The sequence below is a fragment of the Ahaetulla prasina genome, chromosome 2 (assembly GCF_028640845.1).
Source record: "Ahaetulla prasina isolate Xishuangbanna chromosome 2, ASM2864084v1, whole genome shotgun sequence".
Taxonomy (NCBI): Eukaryota; Metazoa; Chordata; class Lepidosauria; order Squamata; family Colubridae; genus Ahaetulla; species Ahaetulla prasina.
Genome location: NC_080540.1, coordinates 165,226,111 through 165,242,763, shown reverse-complemented (window position 1 = coordinate 165,242,763; position 16,653 = coordinate 165,226,111). Strand labels below are relative to the sequence as shown.

The 16,653-nt window shown below is 38.9% G+C and overlaps 1 protein-coding gene across 1 annotated transcript in view; it reads right to left on the bottom strand.

Moving 5' to 3' along the window:
• Nucleotides 1–16,653, bottom strand: part of COL2A1 (collagen type II alpha 1 chain) — a 103,057-nt gene that overhangs the window by 77,579 nt on the left and 8,825 nt on the right. The window contains exons 7-11 of the mRNA XM_058167985.1: nucleotides 15,328–15,429; nucleotides 12,608–12,691; nucleotides 9,332–9,376; nucleotides 9,152–9,205; nucleotides 2,201–2,254 (exon numbers count right to left, since the gene is read on the bottom strand). Of these exons, the coding sequence (XP_058023968.1) occupies nucleotides 2,201–2,254; nucleotides 9,152–9,205; nucleotides 9,332–9,376; nucleotides 12,608–12,691; nucleotides 15,328–15,429 (339 nt within the window). The remainder of the gene's footprint in view (nucleotides 1–2,200; nucleotides 2,255–9,151; nucleotides 9,206–9,331; nucleotides 9,377–12,607; nucleotides 12,692–15,327; nucleotides 15,430–16,653) is intronic.

Here is a 16,653-nt window from a genome sequence, read left to right as displayed (position 1 = left end):
AACTCAGGCAAAATTGTCTTTGCGTGGTAAGCGGTTGTGTGACTGCAGAAAGTAACCCCCCCCCCATTTCATATTCCTGTAAAACACAACGTCCGCAGCTTGCAACAGGGTGGACGTAAAAGCCCGTCTTGACTCAGACACAGCAAATTGAGGGTGTAGTTTGGCATCAGACTACATCAGACTGTGTTTGGTCCTACACAGAGTTCTTGATCTCTGTTAGAAATACACACAGTAATCATGTGTCAATATGTCACCTCTTGTGTCTTGACCGGGACACAAATGAATGTTCTAGGCTTATATACTGTTTGTTGTCCAGCCGCATGCCTTTCTGAATAATTATATTTAAAAATATTACATTAAAATCAACATAACACAAACACACACGTACACAAACATAGAGATACACACGCACATATATATAACTCACACACATATAGTATACTTAAGCCTAAACTGTGCATAGGGACTACCCAGACGGCTGAAAAAAGTGATTTCTGACAGGTTCTCACACTTTTGACCAGTCCTCACACTTATGACCGGTCATCATTTATGCCTGTTGCAGCATTTTGTGCATAAGGACTACTCAGAGGGCTGAAAAAGTTATTTTTGACCTGTCCTCACACTTTTGACTGGTCCTCACACCTACAACTATCTTTACATTTTGCACCCTATCTTGTAACCGTGGTGAAGAGAAGCAGTTGTGAAATGAGTGATATGGTTGTTAAAAATGCTGCAATGGGCATAAATGTGAGGATGGTCATAAGTGTGAGGACTGGTCAAAAATTACTTTTTTTAGCCCTCTGAGTAGTTTCTATGCCCATAGCCACATCCACTCAGTCACATGAGCAGTTAGCCACGCCCACCAGTCACATGACCACCAAGCCACACCCCAAAATAAGCCACGCCCACAGAACTGGTACGAAAAAAATCCCCCCCCCCCGTTCAATGGTGTGGCCCGGGCCTTTGCTTATTTTTCTGTATTTGGCCCTCACCAAAAAAACTTTGGACACCCCTGGGTTAGGGGAACTGGATATGTTTAGTCTAACGAAGACAAGGTCAAGGGGTGGCATGATAGCAGTCTTCCAATATTTGAAAGGCTGTCACAGAGAAGAAGGGGCTGATCTTTTCTCCAAAACACCTGAAGGCAAGATAAAAGGTAATGGATCCTGCCTAGAAAAAAATGGGAGATTTCCTGACAGTGAGAACAACTAATCAGTGGAATGGCTTGGTTGCAGAAGTTGTGGATGCTCCAACACTGGAGGTTATTAAGATTGGACAGCCATTGGTCCAGAATAGTAGAGGGTCTCCTGTTTGAGCAGGGGGTCGGACCAGAAGACCTCCAAGGTCCCTTCCAGTTCTGTCATTCTGCATTTCTGTTCTCAGTGGGTTGTGATGCAACAATTCATTCTTTCTTTTAAATGGTATACCTCTGTAGACCTTAGCTTCTGTCAAACTCTACAAATGCCTTCCTTTTCAGCAAAATTATATTAGAATCCATATCTCCCTTCTGAGAACAAATGATATATTGGAGTAGGGTAATTGATATAAACACCAAGATAAAGTCTTTAAATAAACATTTTAACCTAACGTTTCTAGCAAACTCCTCCTTCACCTAGTCCTAAGCTGATTCACCTACACCAGTGGTAGTCAACCTGGTCCCTACCGCCCACTAGTGGGCGTTCCAGCTTTCATGGTGGGCGGTAAGGATTTTGTCTGATACTGAAGCACTTTCCTTTTTTTTAATTTAATTGACTTTTAAAAAAAATTTCATAGCATTATTTAAAAACATTTTCATTAGGTTTTCATAAAATTCCCCCTGACAATTTAAATTTCTGAAAGTATACTATTTGTATCGTCCAAGCATAAGTTTAGTTCATGTTATGTAAGCGAAACTAAATGGCGCTATAATGTGATTGCAAACAAAAAGCCTCGTCGCAGAATAGCTCGCGCATCTCCCCCCACACCACCCAGCTGTAACAGACAAGCAGAGCTGATAGCTGCCGCCCCCCCCAACCCAATCCTCGATGCGTGAGAGGCATCCGCAGATGACGATACACAGCGCATTACTGTGGAACTGGTGGGCGGTTAGAAAATTTTACTACTAACAGAGATACAAAAGTAGGCGGTAGGTATAAAAAGGTTGACTATCCCTGACCTATGCTGATCCCAATATTGGGATGTTTAAGAAAATAATACTCACATCATCTCCTGGTTTTCCGGGTAATCCAGGTGGCCCACGGGGACCCATTGGACCCTAGAAGGAAAAATATAATTGAGAAGAATGAAATATGAAATAAAGGGTTGTAATGAAACACCCTAGACTTGGTATGGCATTGAGCAACAAATGAGACAGTGGGAGACATGGTGTTGTGACTCGTCCTCCCTCCTTTCCTCAGCTGGGCCCCTCCCATCTCCAACCGGGCCTTTTATCAGATTCTGAGTCTGATAATGAAGATGAACAGCCTGTCATGCCTCCAGCCCCCGGCCTTGGCCCCATGCTCGGAGAGAATTCCAGGAGTGAAAGGACAAGCCTGATAAACCTCACTCATACAGCGTGTGTTCCTTTGGCTCAGCCTTCAGAGCAGGAAGCCAGCCAGGTGCTGCAATTACTCGGGCCTACTCCCTCTGACCCCTCCCTTTCCCAGCCACTGACAGCAGATCCAGCTGAAGACAATTCAGAGTAGGAGGACCCTTGCTTCCGGAGATCTAAGAGGCGATGCCAGCAGAAGGAAGGGTGGGGCAGGCCTGGATAAATGCTGAGTCATGGAGCTACACCCCACAGCCTATATAAAGGACCTGCTTTTGGCATTCCAACCTTGAGTCAAGCAAAGTCTTATCTAGTTTGCTGATATCGGACTCTTTCGCTGAAGTCACAACTTGGACTCCTGCCTGCCCTGATAAACCTCGAAGGAACTTGGCAAGCTGCAAAGGCTTCATTGCCAAGTTTGTTACGGACTTCCGTGACTCGTTCGTTGGAGTGGGAGTGGGTCATGACACATAGCCTGGTTCCTTGTATATTAAACCCACCATAAATGGGGTTCAAATTCTGCCTCATCTGAGGACTTCCCAAAGTCCTCATGTTATTTCTTCCTACTTAGGGGTTTAAACACTGATTTCCTTGAAAACAGCTTTTTCAATACCAAGCGAAAATGTATCTACCATGTGTATTAAATGAGGAATCTTCTATGGTCCCCAGCATTTTAGTTTATCACAGTACAACTGCTTAATAAGAGGGATACCATAGAGGAGTCTTTGTGTGGAAAAGGAAAAAAAAAATTATTTGCTATATTACAGGACCTGGGATTATTCATTAAAAGCCAACAGTGGGAGATTCAAGACAGATAAAGATTAGTATGTAGACAATGCATAGCTCAGGAGTTGTAATGACCACAAATTAACTTTAAAAGGGGAATAGCCAAATTCATGGAAGACAAAGCAACATTTTAAATTAATGCCTGGTAGATAGAAAGATGTAACGTTGTAGAGGTGCACCAACAGATTAAGGATGATCAGTCATATTCTGAACCCACTGGTGAATGGTTCTTCGGTTACACCACCAACACCCTCAAACATCAACATCTGCCTATACCAGATGCTTGGGAAGGACTCAACAGATAGATGTTGTTGTTGTTAGTTGCAAAGTCGTGTCCGACCCATCGCGACCCCACGGACAACGTTCCTCCAGGCCTTCCTATCTTTTACCATCCTCTGGAGTCCATTTAAGTTCATGCCTGCTGCTTCAGTGACTCCATCCAGCCACCTCATTCTCTCAACAGATAGATAAAAATACCAAATCCAGTTTAAACACCTGGCTGACTGTGCAATCAATCATAATAATAATAAATAAGGATCATTTTAGGAATAGGATTGCAGCTTGCATGGTTTTCATAACCTTTCTTAGTTCTGCTTTGAATTGATATTTCCTTCAGTTAGTTATCGGGGGACATTTTAATAAGCAAATTTAATCACATATTAAGGCAACTAGTATAAGGCACAGTATAAAGTATACAGTATATTATAGTATATGTAATATTTATATAGTTACAAGTCAAGTCCAAACTTCAATAAAAATCCATTGAAGATTGTTCACACATAAAGCATCTCTAATTTCTCGGCAATGAAATAATAACTACAAAGATTAAAGATTAAGAACCCGCAAATCCGGTATGTTCCTGAAAAAGTTATCTTAAGCAAACAAATAAAAGTTGAAATTATGTTTCTAAAATCAATAAGGCCAAAGTATGGGCCTCTGAAGCTTTTTTTGATGTCCCAGAGCTCTTTCTGATTGACAGCTTGCAGCAAAAATGCTACATGGGACTTCCATTCCCAGAAGCAGATCCATATTAAGCTTCATCATATCCTGAAATTGTTTTCACATGCAAAACAAAACTATAAATTGCCCTCAATAATTTGCAGGATTTTATAGTCTTCCTAAAGAAATGAGAACACATTTATAATTTGTTATAAATAGAGATGTAAACCTAATCTGGCGTAGCTTCTTCTCCAAAAACACTACACTACTAACCAGAGCATATAAAACATTTGCTAGACCAATTCTTGAATACAGCTCGACTGTCTGGAACCCATACCACAATTCTGACATCAATACAATTGAACGTGTTCAGAAATATTTTACAAGAAGAGTTCTCCACTCCTCTGAAAACAACAAAGTATCTTATACCACCAGACTTGAAATCCTGGGTTTAGAAAACTTAGAACTCCACCGCCTCCGACAAGACCTGTGTTTAACTCATAGAATCATCTATTACAATGTCCTTCCAGTCGAAGACTACTTCAGCTTCAATTGCAACAATACACGAGCACACAATAGATTTAAGCTTGATGTTAACCACTCCAATGTTGATTGCAGAAAATATGATTTCTGTAACAGAGTTATTAACACTTGGAACACACTTCCTGACTCTGTGGTCTCTTCTCAAAATCCCAAAAGCTTTAAACAAAAACTGTCTAACATAGACCTCACCCCATTCCTAAGAGGACTATAAGGGGCGTGCATAAGAGCACAAAAGTGCCTACCGTTCCTGTCCTATTATTTCCTTTCATTTTATCAAATTAATATAGTTATTGCATACTTTTGCTCATATATATGCATATGATATGTAGTTATTTTATCTTGATGCTTGTGTATACTGTTGTGACAAAATAAATAAATAATTTTTTTCCCCCAAGCAATTCCATCTCAGCAGCTATTAATGTAGAATTCCATCAACATCCTGCATGAACCTTCAAAATCATCTTATTCACAGAGGCAACTGACAACGACAATGTAAAGTAGTTTCACGGTGTGCCAATGTATTTATGCCAGACTTAAACCACAAATCCTCATCTTCTATTCCTAGCTTCTTCTCTATTGATATCTTCCTCACCTTGATCCAAAGAAAAAAGACTCCTTAGCCATTTCCACCTGGATCAACAATTTCTTTCCTACCACTAATCTGAGCCTGGATCAGTCCATGTGGGAAATTTACTTTGTGTTCATATAGGCTCACTGATGTTTATACATAAGCTTCCTGCGACTTCTTTGAATATACGTGACCATTGACAGCAAACCTTAGGTCTCAAGAATTGACACCTCTTGGATTTGTTCAGGCATTCTTTAAATAGTAAACCCACAATCACAAACTAGGGAAGTGATTTTTAAAAAGCCAGATGAGACAAGGTAATGCCTAAAAGACCCTTCCATACTGCTGTGACTTCCCATCTCTGATCCCTCTAAATCGGGGTCACCAACCTTTTGGACCTCAGGGACCACTAAATTCATTATTTTAAATCCCGTGCACCACTAATATGATCTGGCTAGGTGGTCATGTCATTGGGTGGGCATTGTCAACTTGAAGTCACTCACATTGAGGGGCGCACTTCACCGGCCTCTACTTGCCCCTCTCCTCCTAGCCTCTCCTTGTCTGCCTGCCCAGGCTCCTTAGGGCCCTAGTAGGAAGCAGTTGCTGGAGCTAAGCAGCTACCATAAGAAAGAATTGGCAAAACAGCTCAGTTCAAATTGGATCTGACTGAGAAGGAGGCTCAGCAGAAGCATCTCACTGAGGACTAGGAGCATAGGCTTTCCAAGCAAAGGGAAGACCTGCGGGAGTGCAAGGCCAGGTACCAGCGCCTGGAGGCTCAGAGAGCTGAGATAGTCAGCCAGTTCCAGGCCATGATGCAGTCCCACTGGAACAAGGTCCTCTGGCTCTTCGCCACTAGCAGCACTTCCCTCCAGCCTTCGCCCAAAGCCTTGCACCAGGAGGCTGAAGCAGACCCCAAGAATTTCTGCCCCCCCTCTGACCCACACAAAAAGACCCCAAAGAGGGAGACTCTCTGCAGCAATACAAACGTTCATTGTACATATCCGTCCCAGAGACCGTAGTTTGAGAACCCCTGATTTAGTGCAATATAAAAACCACAAATAATGTTTCTGCGGACCACTAAAATGTTCTCACAGACCACCAGTGGTCCATGGACCACCAGTTGGTGATCGCTGCTCTAAATGATCTGTACATGACTTGAAAATTGTATTTGAATTCTGCCATCTTAGAAATGTTGAGAATATGGAAAGAAAATAGCTGCTCCTACCCAAACAGCTACAGGTTTAACAACCATAATTACAAAAAAATTTAAAAAGTCCATTCACCTCTTTAAAGGAAGGAAAGAAGAACCTAACAGACTGAAGGTCTTTATAGGCAGTTGGAATGTTCAAGTCTCGTCATTTTCATCCTATTCATTTTGGGCAAACTATGAGATCAAGGAAATTGTTCAGCCAATATTCTCTTCACAGGGTATTCTGGGCTATCTAAAACTCAAGAGCTCAATGGAGCTGGTGGCAAAAGTACACTCCAAAGCGGGAATGGCCTGTCCTCAGTACCAAGCATTTCCATCTGGAAACTGGCCTTAGAATGGTTCCTTTTGTACAGTCTAGTTGAAACCAACCGCAAATCGGCTCACCTGCCAAAGACATGGAATTGCCTAGAAGTCAAGCTAATCTAGAAGGGTTGCAAATATATTGTGTGGAAATGCCCACAACTTTCAGATAACCTGTATGTCATACTGCCATAGCACAATAGTTTAATTGATAAATACTGCCATAGCCCATAGCTCAATAGTTTAATTGATAAAGTTGTAGATGCCTATTTTAATTACTGGGGCAATTAAAAAAGCATAACTGTTTAAAATATGGTGCCCAGTAAATAATATCCAGGTATAAAAATATAATAAAGAACCGTACAAGAAATAAAACTTTCGATTCAGAAAAATCAAAAACTGCAAAGCCTTTATGGAAGAATAATTTATACAACAGAGTAATAAACTGAACAAAAAAGAGACAAGTAAATATACAATAATTCTAAATATAAAGATAAAAGAGAATAAACTAATGAGATCTCTGGAGAGAGAGAAAAATCCCACAGAAAATTAAACTCCTACAGTGTCAGCTTTCTATGTTAATTGTGAGAGAGAGGGGAAAATAAAATAGAATGTTGTTACAAAAAGGAATTTTGACTCAGCAAAATGTCTGAGAAAAGAAAAGGGGAAAAAATTAAAATCACAGAAAGAGAAAATTACGGTGATCAATAGTATAAATATTGAAAGAAATTTTCATCAGTATAATACTATACAATGCTATCTAAGAGAGAAGAAATTTCATTTGCAAGGACAAAGGAATACTTTAAGAAACAAGATCTATCAAGTCAACAAATGCCTGAAGATGAACAATGAAGGGACCAATAACAATAAGGGAAATTTGTGATGCTATAAAAAAACCCAAATAAAAATAGAACCTCTGGTCCAAATGGATCATAGGCTTCTTATAATTATTCTGAAGATGAGCTTTCAATATTTCAGCTCAAGAAACATGGTTCTTTCTCTCTAACCAAAGAGTAATGGTTAACATATAAAGAGAGTCAGATAGTTTTCATTTTAATGGTTCCCATATGCACAATGCAGAGTGGTTTAATATAAAGTTACTAGGAACAGAATGTGATAAATCTGAAAATGAATTCTGTACAAATCATGAACACGTAACTGCTAAAATGCATAAACTTTTATTGAGATTTGGAAATAGAGGAAAACCAAGTTAAGGAATGTAAACTGGGCTAAGAATGCTGGTTATAATATTCAAATAGATCAATGTGGACAATGTGATTAAAAAGTCCCAAGGCTCATAATATCTGGCTGATTGGGCTAAGGTCCTGTAAATCTGTAATAAGCCTCTGCTCTTTAAATAGCATATCCACCTCCCCAAACCCTCCATAATGGAATTGTTGGCTTCATAGTGCTAAAGTGAGGCAAAGTAACAAACTAAGAAGTTGGGATGGTTATCCCCAATTCTCTCTCCTCAAGATGCGACCACCCTATGCTCTGTTATTGTTCCCATTCCTCTCTTTTGAACCCAGGATTAAAATTAGTGCCATTAGAGAAGATTGCTCTGAGGGAAAGGACTGAGAGGAAATATACACAGGAGAAAAAGACCATTTCTTCCTGAGAGTATTCATTGTTCCTTGTGTTACTATTAAGGTAATAAGGGGTTTTACTGAGCTGTGTTTAAAAAAGACAGATTTCTTATCTTCCCTTCGCTTGATGGATCCATATTTCTGACGGTTGCAACGTCCCAGGTCATGTGATCACCTCTTGTGACCTTCTGACAAGTAAATTCGATGGAGAAGCCAGATTCATTTAACTATCATGTTATTAATTTAACAACTGCAACGATACACTTAACAACTGTGGCAAGAAAGGTTGTAAAATGGGGCAAAACTCAAGTAACAATGCCTTTCTCTTGGCAACAGAGGTTTTGGACTCAATTTGGTCTTAAAGTCAAGGACTACCTGTATCACACAACCATCATATTCAATCAAGGATACCATTTTTTTCCTCCTAAACAAGATCCCCAACTTTCTCAGTGTGCTATACAGTATATAACACTGAAGAAGGCACAGTGCTTTTATCTTTCCACAGTGTTCATACCTTTTATGAATTCTTAGACTGGGTATTTCAGTCAGTTCTCCTATGGGCTGAAGGTTCAAGGGAAATCTCCGCAGGCAGACGTGGCAGTTAAAATACAGTGATATGTCAGTTTTTTGTGCTGAAAATGTCATGCACGTTTTGTCTTTGGTTAAGACAACCCTGCTTCCTGGATACTCACCCCAGCGCCAGGTTCTCCGGGTTCTCCAGGGCTGCCTTGAAATCCTTGAGGGCCCTGAAAAATGGTGGTAGAAACACTATCAGTGACCATCTCAAGGTAGAACAATCTTTCTGTTTTTCTACTGTATTATTTTCAGGACATACAAGGTCATCTAAGGAAAGTATCAAATTCTATACTCACAGGAGATCCTGATGGTCCTGGAGGACCCCGCGGTCCCATTGGTCCCTATATAACAATAAAAAAAGGGGGGGGGAACAATCATATTAATATTGTTATGTTTTATAATTGAAGCACAAGAGCAGAGTTGAGCCTGACTGAGAGTAGGTCTAATCTCATGGCTATTGCTATAATGTTGGTTCCTTTAATTCTCTCTTTCTCCCTCTGTATCACACAGAACTATTTTTATTTAGGGAAGGCATGCTGAGGCAAAAAGAAGCATGCGCTCATACACACACACAGACACACAGACACACAGACACACACACAAACATGGCTTCTCTTGGAAACAGTCCATGTTGACAAAGACAGAATTTCATTTACAGCTTGCCAAGAAATGCTGGATAGCAGAAATTTCCTGCTGGAAGTTTTGTGGATCCTGAAGAACAGTAGCTGCTGTCTGTCTCTGCATAACTTCAGCCCTTGGTCCAAGGGAAACACTGAGGGAATTCCTGAAACAACCGTCTCTATTACTTCCCTATCTATAATCGTCTGTTTCAAAGATTTTGGCACCTGCCCTCAAGAACTTTTGGCAAAAATTAAAAAAAAATACAGAGGCCTACGGCTATTTTCTAAAACCACTTCCACATTACAACAATCTGCTCAGGTTCTTGAGTAATTTGATAATGCAAACTAAGAAAATCTTTTTTAAAAAATCAGCAGGGCACTTCTGTCTGAAGGCTCCCAAGGCAGAAAATGGAAGGCCTGAAGAGGTTTCCACAGGAACTGAAGGGAGATTCTGAGATCACCCTTCTGTCTTTGCTCTTCAAACAACAGGTTCAATTGGTCCTATGTCCATGTAATTCTTTCCAAGCAATATAGAATAGCACCCTGACAATGAACCAATTTTTGCTAGGATTATTAGGAAAATTGGTGTTACTATGACTTTCATGGAATCACTTCAAAACCTCAAATTTTGCCCTGATCCTGTGCTAGTTGACTGGTTATTAAACTAGGAGTGTAACTCCTTTGAGTAACGTGGTCTTTAGACTTTTTAAAAATGCTTGCTAATTTGTAGGATACTTTTGATTTAAAGAAATAAATGGAGAGGAAGTATAATCTTATTTTCAATCAAGAGATTAAAAACCATTCTTGATTTATTAGATTGCACCATGAAAGTTAATCAACCATTTCTTAATGGCTGATATAATCTAGATAAAGTATGTGACAGAGACATATCTTATTTTCAAAAGAAACACAAGCAGTGTTGTAAAGCAAACTGACTGAGAAGATGGAGGAATCATATATGTATAAATAATTCCTCAAATTAAGGCCATCTGAAGAATATATTGAAAAATTTTAAGGTTAAAGCTCATACCATAATATGACTTATATTTCTTTTTGATAGCATAAAATCAATTTAATACACTACTTGGAATCTTTACTGTCAAATTGAGTAAAAATTGCACAACCCCATTAATTACCTATATTTATATTTTTTCTGAGGTTTTGCTTAAAACAAAAGGATAATAAAATTAAATAATAATAAAACAAGCATATAGTACTCTTGATGTCTTCTTAAAAGAAGGAAATTAATATATCTATCTACTTTGTAGATCTGCATACACTGTATCATTGTGAAAATTAAAATTAAAATAATTAATTAAATAATTTGTATATAATGACCAACACAGCCATTGCTGATACTGTAATAGCCAACCAATTTTCCTGATCTTTTTTAAGTTTGTCAAAATGCATAATTTCTAATATAAAAATAGGCATTTAATATGCCAAGTTGCTCAAAGTATACTGTTAGATACTATATCTCCTAGCAAATGCTTCACACTGTCCAGAGAATGGCAAATTAAAATATTTGCTAAGGTTCCAACTTTTGTAGCGAACCAACACCCCATAACTATCAATATTTACATGGATCATAAAGATGAGAAGCGGAAAAACACTCCTGGCTCATCAAGGAACCTATTTCTTTCAGCAGACTGGTTCTGTTTTTGGACCCTCAAAATCCTGTATCCACATAACTCCAAAACAGCCATTAAGACAGTCTTTTAGATGAGCAGGTCTAAAATTAACTATGAAACTCAAAAGCTGCAGCCACATTTTTAGGGTAGATGAAGCTTGATTAGATACCCAGCTCTTTCCTCCCCCCCCAATTAAGAAATATTTAGCTCTTAAGGAACCTCAGATTGGAAAAAAAAACTTTTGGGCAATATTACATCCAATTTGCACCCCTTTCAATATGATTTGTCAATGAAATCATAGGCTCAAGTGACACCGCTAAGCCCAATAAGAAGCACATGATCTGTTTTCTACAGAAAAGTCATCATTTTGAAAATCAAATTATTAAAAATCAATTTTGAAGTCACTGTAGATCACCTTATTAAAGCAGTGATTACTTCCCACCTAGAAAGTTTATTTTTGTTTGTTCCGTTTTTGCATGTAAAATAGCCAATAACGTATTTCTCACCAAAATATACATTAAAATATTTTTGAATTGTTTTATATTAAATGTAAGCTTTGGATCAAATGCATTTGCATATGCAAAACTGTTGTGAACTCTTAATTCAAATTAGGTTGCTACAGCCTACCAAACTTGCCTTGTGCATCATCATGACTCAACTTTCTCAGTCTCACTAAAATCAACTCTATAGATCACGGGTATCAAACTCGCCGCATCACAGTGCCGTCACATGATGTTTCTCCTCTTCACGGGTGTGCATGGCCTGTGCGTGATGCATCCGGCCCATGGACCGCCAGTTTGCACCCCTGTGACTAGATTCTTTGGAGGATATTAGGCCAAGACCCATAAGCTGATATAAAACCAGTAAGGTAAAGGTAAAGGTAAAGGTTCCCTCACACATACGTGCTAGTCGTTGCCGACTCTAGGGGGCGGTGCTCATCTCCGTTTCAAAACCGAAGAGCCAGCGCTGTCCGAAGACGTCTCTGTGGTCATGTGGCCGGCATGACTCAACACCAAAGGCACACGGAACGCTGTTACCTTCCCACCAAAGGTGGTCCCTATTTTTTCTACTTGCATTTTTACATGCTTTCAAAACTGCTAGGTTGGCAGAAGCTGGGACAAGTAATGGGAGCTCACCCCATTATACAGCAGCATTAGGGATTCGAACCGCTGAGCTGCCGACCTTTCGATCGACAAGCTCAACATCCTAGCCCCTGAGCCACCGCGTCCCTTATAAAACCAGTAGAGTAGTGCAAATATTCAAGGTGTCAGGGTTCCAAGTAACGCGCCACAAGGAATGTATACACTCTACTAATCCTTACCATAGGTCCTTGCATCACTCCCATCTGAGCACCCCCACCGCCTGCTTTCTCATCAAATCCACCAGCCATCTGAGCAGCAAAGTTCTGCAAAAGACAAAAGGAACATAGTTTCAGTGAGATGCGGAATATGATGTGATTAAATGGAGAACACTTGTACGATATGAAATATAAGAAGATCTTTTAAAAGCATAGACCTTTCTTTTATATCTGATGGGCAGTCTTTGCCGTGTTACAGAGGGGGGGAAATTGGATAAGCTTGCTCTCTTTTACCATTTTTCTCTCTCCCTGCAACTCATGCAGATATTTTATTGGGAGGTATTTCTGGAAAGAATTTCAGGTAGAGAAAAAAGGGGGATTTTATTTGGCAATTGATTATTCTACTACAAAAGCGCTTTAACATTTATTGGATATGAATAGAAACTCTGTAGTGACAGAAATAAAAGTAATAGTACTCAACTTTTCAAGAGTTATTTATAAATACAAGAGATTTTTAACTACTTTTGAAGTCATGGTGTTTGTAATGTAAAATAAATAAATGAATCTCAAGTTTATTTATTTTATTTATTTATTTTGTCACAACATCATACAAAAAGATTATATAGTATATACACATATAAACATATATAGGAAGAAGAAAAGAAGAACAATAGGACAGGAACGGTAGGCACGTTTGTGCGCTTATGCACGCCCCTTATGGTCCTCTTAGGAATGGGGTGAGGTCAATAGTAGAAAGTTTTTGGTTAAAGCTATTAGGATTATGGGAAGAGACCACAGAGTCAGGTAAAGTATTCCAAGCACTGATGATTCTGTTGCAGAAGTCATATTTTCTGCAATCTAGATTAAAGCGGTTTACATTAAGTTTAAATCTATTGGTTGCCCTTGTATTATTGCAATTAAAGCTGAAGTAGTCTTTGACAGGAAGGACATTACAATAGATGATTCTGTGAGTTAAACTTAGGTCTTGTCGAAAGCGACGGAGTTCCAAGTTTTCTAAGCCTAGAATTTCAAGTCTAGTGGGATAAGGTATTTTGTTGTTTTCAGAGGAATGGAGAACTCTTCTTGTAAAATATTTCTGGACACGTTCAATTGTATTGATGTCAGAGTTATAGAAAGTTGTAGAAAGATGTCAAAGTTATAGAAAGGCGCTTAGAATAATTTAAGTGTAACTTTAATATGGATTTTGCTAAGTATATTTTCAAAGAAAAATCTGTCACCATTTAGGGGTGAGCAGAAAAGCAATCCTAAATTTCACATCCTAAGAGGTAACATCAAGGTGAGTAGTTCTCATTCTAAGAACTACTCATACCCTATACAAAAGAATAGCTTGGAAACAATTACAGTTCTTTTCAATGCATCTTCTGTGCTGAATTGTCAGTGTTTACTGATAAGTGGAAGTTAGTTGTTAAAGTATATTAATTTGGACTAAAAGAATATGACCTTGTGAATGTATCCTATGAATGGTGTAATAAAGTATATCCAAAGTTGAAATAATTACTGCAGATACGGAGTAAGAACTTGGTACATATTCTACAGAAATGCTATTCAACATTTCTCTCACTGGTCATGTTTTGGCACTGCAAATAAAAATCCATGACTCACAGCGAAAGAAATTAAAGCATGTGATTGATTCTAATAAATGATTTTATACAAACCCCCATGGCGGAAATGTTTTTGTCCCTAGCCATCACTCACCTGATCATTCTAAAACCTCCCCCCCAAGTAAAAACAATTAGATCTTTCTATGCTTTCTTATTCAAGGATTAGCCTTTATACTTTTAAATATTTCCCTGTAAAGGAGCTAGAGCAAAGCTGGCTGAGGAATTCTGGGAGTTGAAGTCCACAAGTCTTAAAGTTGCCATGGTTGGAGACCCCTGAGCTAGAGGATAATTACTAGATTAAGTAGAGATGTTTTGCAATTTCTCTGTTAATGTAAGCAAAGTCAGCAGATCCCACAGTTATAAGAGGCCATTTGTATTATCAGTTGGACCTTAGTAACACAACGAAACACAGAGGCAATTATGCCTACTGAAATCAGTCAGTTAGGGCATATCTAATTCACTGCTGGGCTATTGGTCCAAACTATACTGACAAAGGCATTTGGTCTCTAAAGTTTTCTTCTTGAAGGGAATTCTTCCCACTTCAGTCAGCCTGCTGAGGAAGCCCATCGAAGACTCCAGTGTTACAAAGGATTCTGGGTCATGGGGCACACTCTGAATTTACAAAGAACAATGGCTCGCCCTGTTGTGCCCCTCTGTTGACCCGGCAAAAATTAAGAATGCGTTCTTCCATAAAAACCAATGCTTCTTTGCAGCAGCCCGCAGAAAAATAAACTTAGTAATGATGAAGTAGCTATGCTGCGAGGAATTTTGTTTGTATTATTTATAGATTATGATGGTGCTTTTTTCCCCCCTTCAAGCAATGCAGGGAGCTTTTCAACACAAGGGAACGTTATCCTTTCATGCAGAGAGACTCACAGAGCAAAGCAATGGGAGTGGGTCAAAGGCCTTGTTAGTTGATTAAAAAATAATCACGAGTGTTACTTGCTGTTTGGGGTATTTGAAATGTAGGCAACACATTATACATGTTATTCTGAATTAAGACTTCTCCATTAAGAATTCTCAAGAGGCGACCCAGTGAAAGAGGTATTTACATGACTTGCGTTAACATTCATATGCAGAAGCTGTGAGATTAAAACTTTTCCTAAATTCAAGAATACTCACTCCACCAAGGCCATGGGGGCCTGGAGGTCCTGGGGGTCCAGCGGGCCCTGGATTGCCAGGTGTACCAGGTTCACCATCTCTGCCACGTGGACCCGGAACACCCTATGGATGGACGGATGGATGGATGGATGGATGGATGGACAGATGGAAGGAAAGAAGGAAGGAAGGAAGATCTTCCATGAATATCAAACTGTCCACTCTTATGTCCCGTTAACATGTCACTTATACATCATTTTTAAAAACCAGTACTTCTAATGCAGTTTATTTCATAATTATTAATACAGTAATGTTATAACTCAAAACTACACAAAAGGAAGTTCCATTGCATTAAAAGTTGTTTATTGTTTATAACTAAATTAAATTTTAGTGTGTCAATCCTAATTTTAATTGGCATGGGATAGGATAGGATACCATGCCATTAGATTGTGCCTCTTCGTTCTTAATAATATTGGGAAACATTTTGATCTTAGATTTAAAATGCCTTTCATACTCTTTACAAAAAAACCTGTAAAGTATACAGATAGCAACTGGCTCGAATTCAGCCAGTTAAGTTTCATAGAGGAATAAAACGATGATCACAAATTTTCCCATTTCATTACTCTACAATTGAATTCTAACCTACACTATTTGGCTTAAAAAGTATTGAAACTATATATTATTATCCAGCTAAATGCAAAGGCTACAAGAGGAAAAATACTTCCAGAAGCTTAGTCCTCACCTTACCAGTCAAAACATTTGATGGCTATATTGTCATGTATCTCTCACACAAATACACCAATAGATTTTGTAAGGAGAATGAAAGCATTGGGAATGGAAGGATATTAAGTGGAAAATGGCATTGTCCAGATACTGTATTATCCATACAAGTCTACTACCAGTAATTTGGAAGCCTGTTCTATTGCAGAATAGCCATAGGTAATTATCTCCAGTGATAAGTTTTGGAGAGCAAGTAACATCCCAATACCAGGCGCCCTGCAATTCCTAAGGCAGCTTATCCTGTGCCCCCCAAACTGTTTACACTAAAGAATGTTATCGCACTATAAGCACTGAAGTAGAATTCAATTGTCAGTTCAACTTGGATGCTGAATGCAGTGATGTACATATGGGAGAGGCTCAACTACATGCAACTAAATGCCTTGGGCTGGTTGAGTAAATTCAACAATTTTCCAGGTAAGGGAGGTGTCTAGAAGTTCATTCGGTCAGGTTATTAATCCCGCATTTTACATCTAATCATGTCTTAAGTGATCTTCTTCCATGCTTCTTGTGATGATTATGATTTTAATACAAACTGTAAGATCTAATGTTGGTGGACCTGCCTTGAGGGTT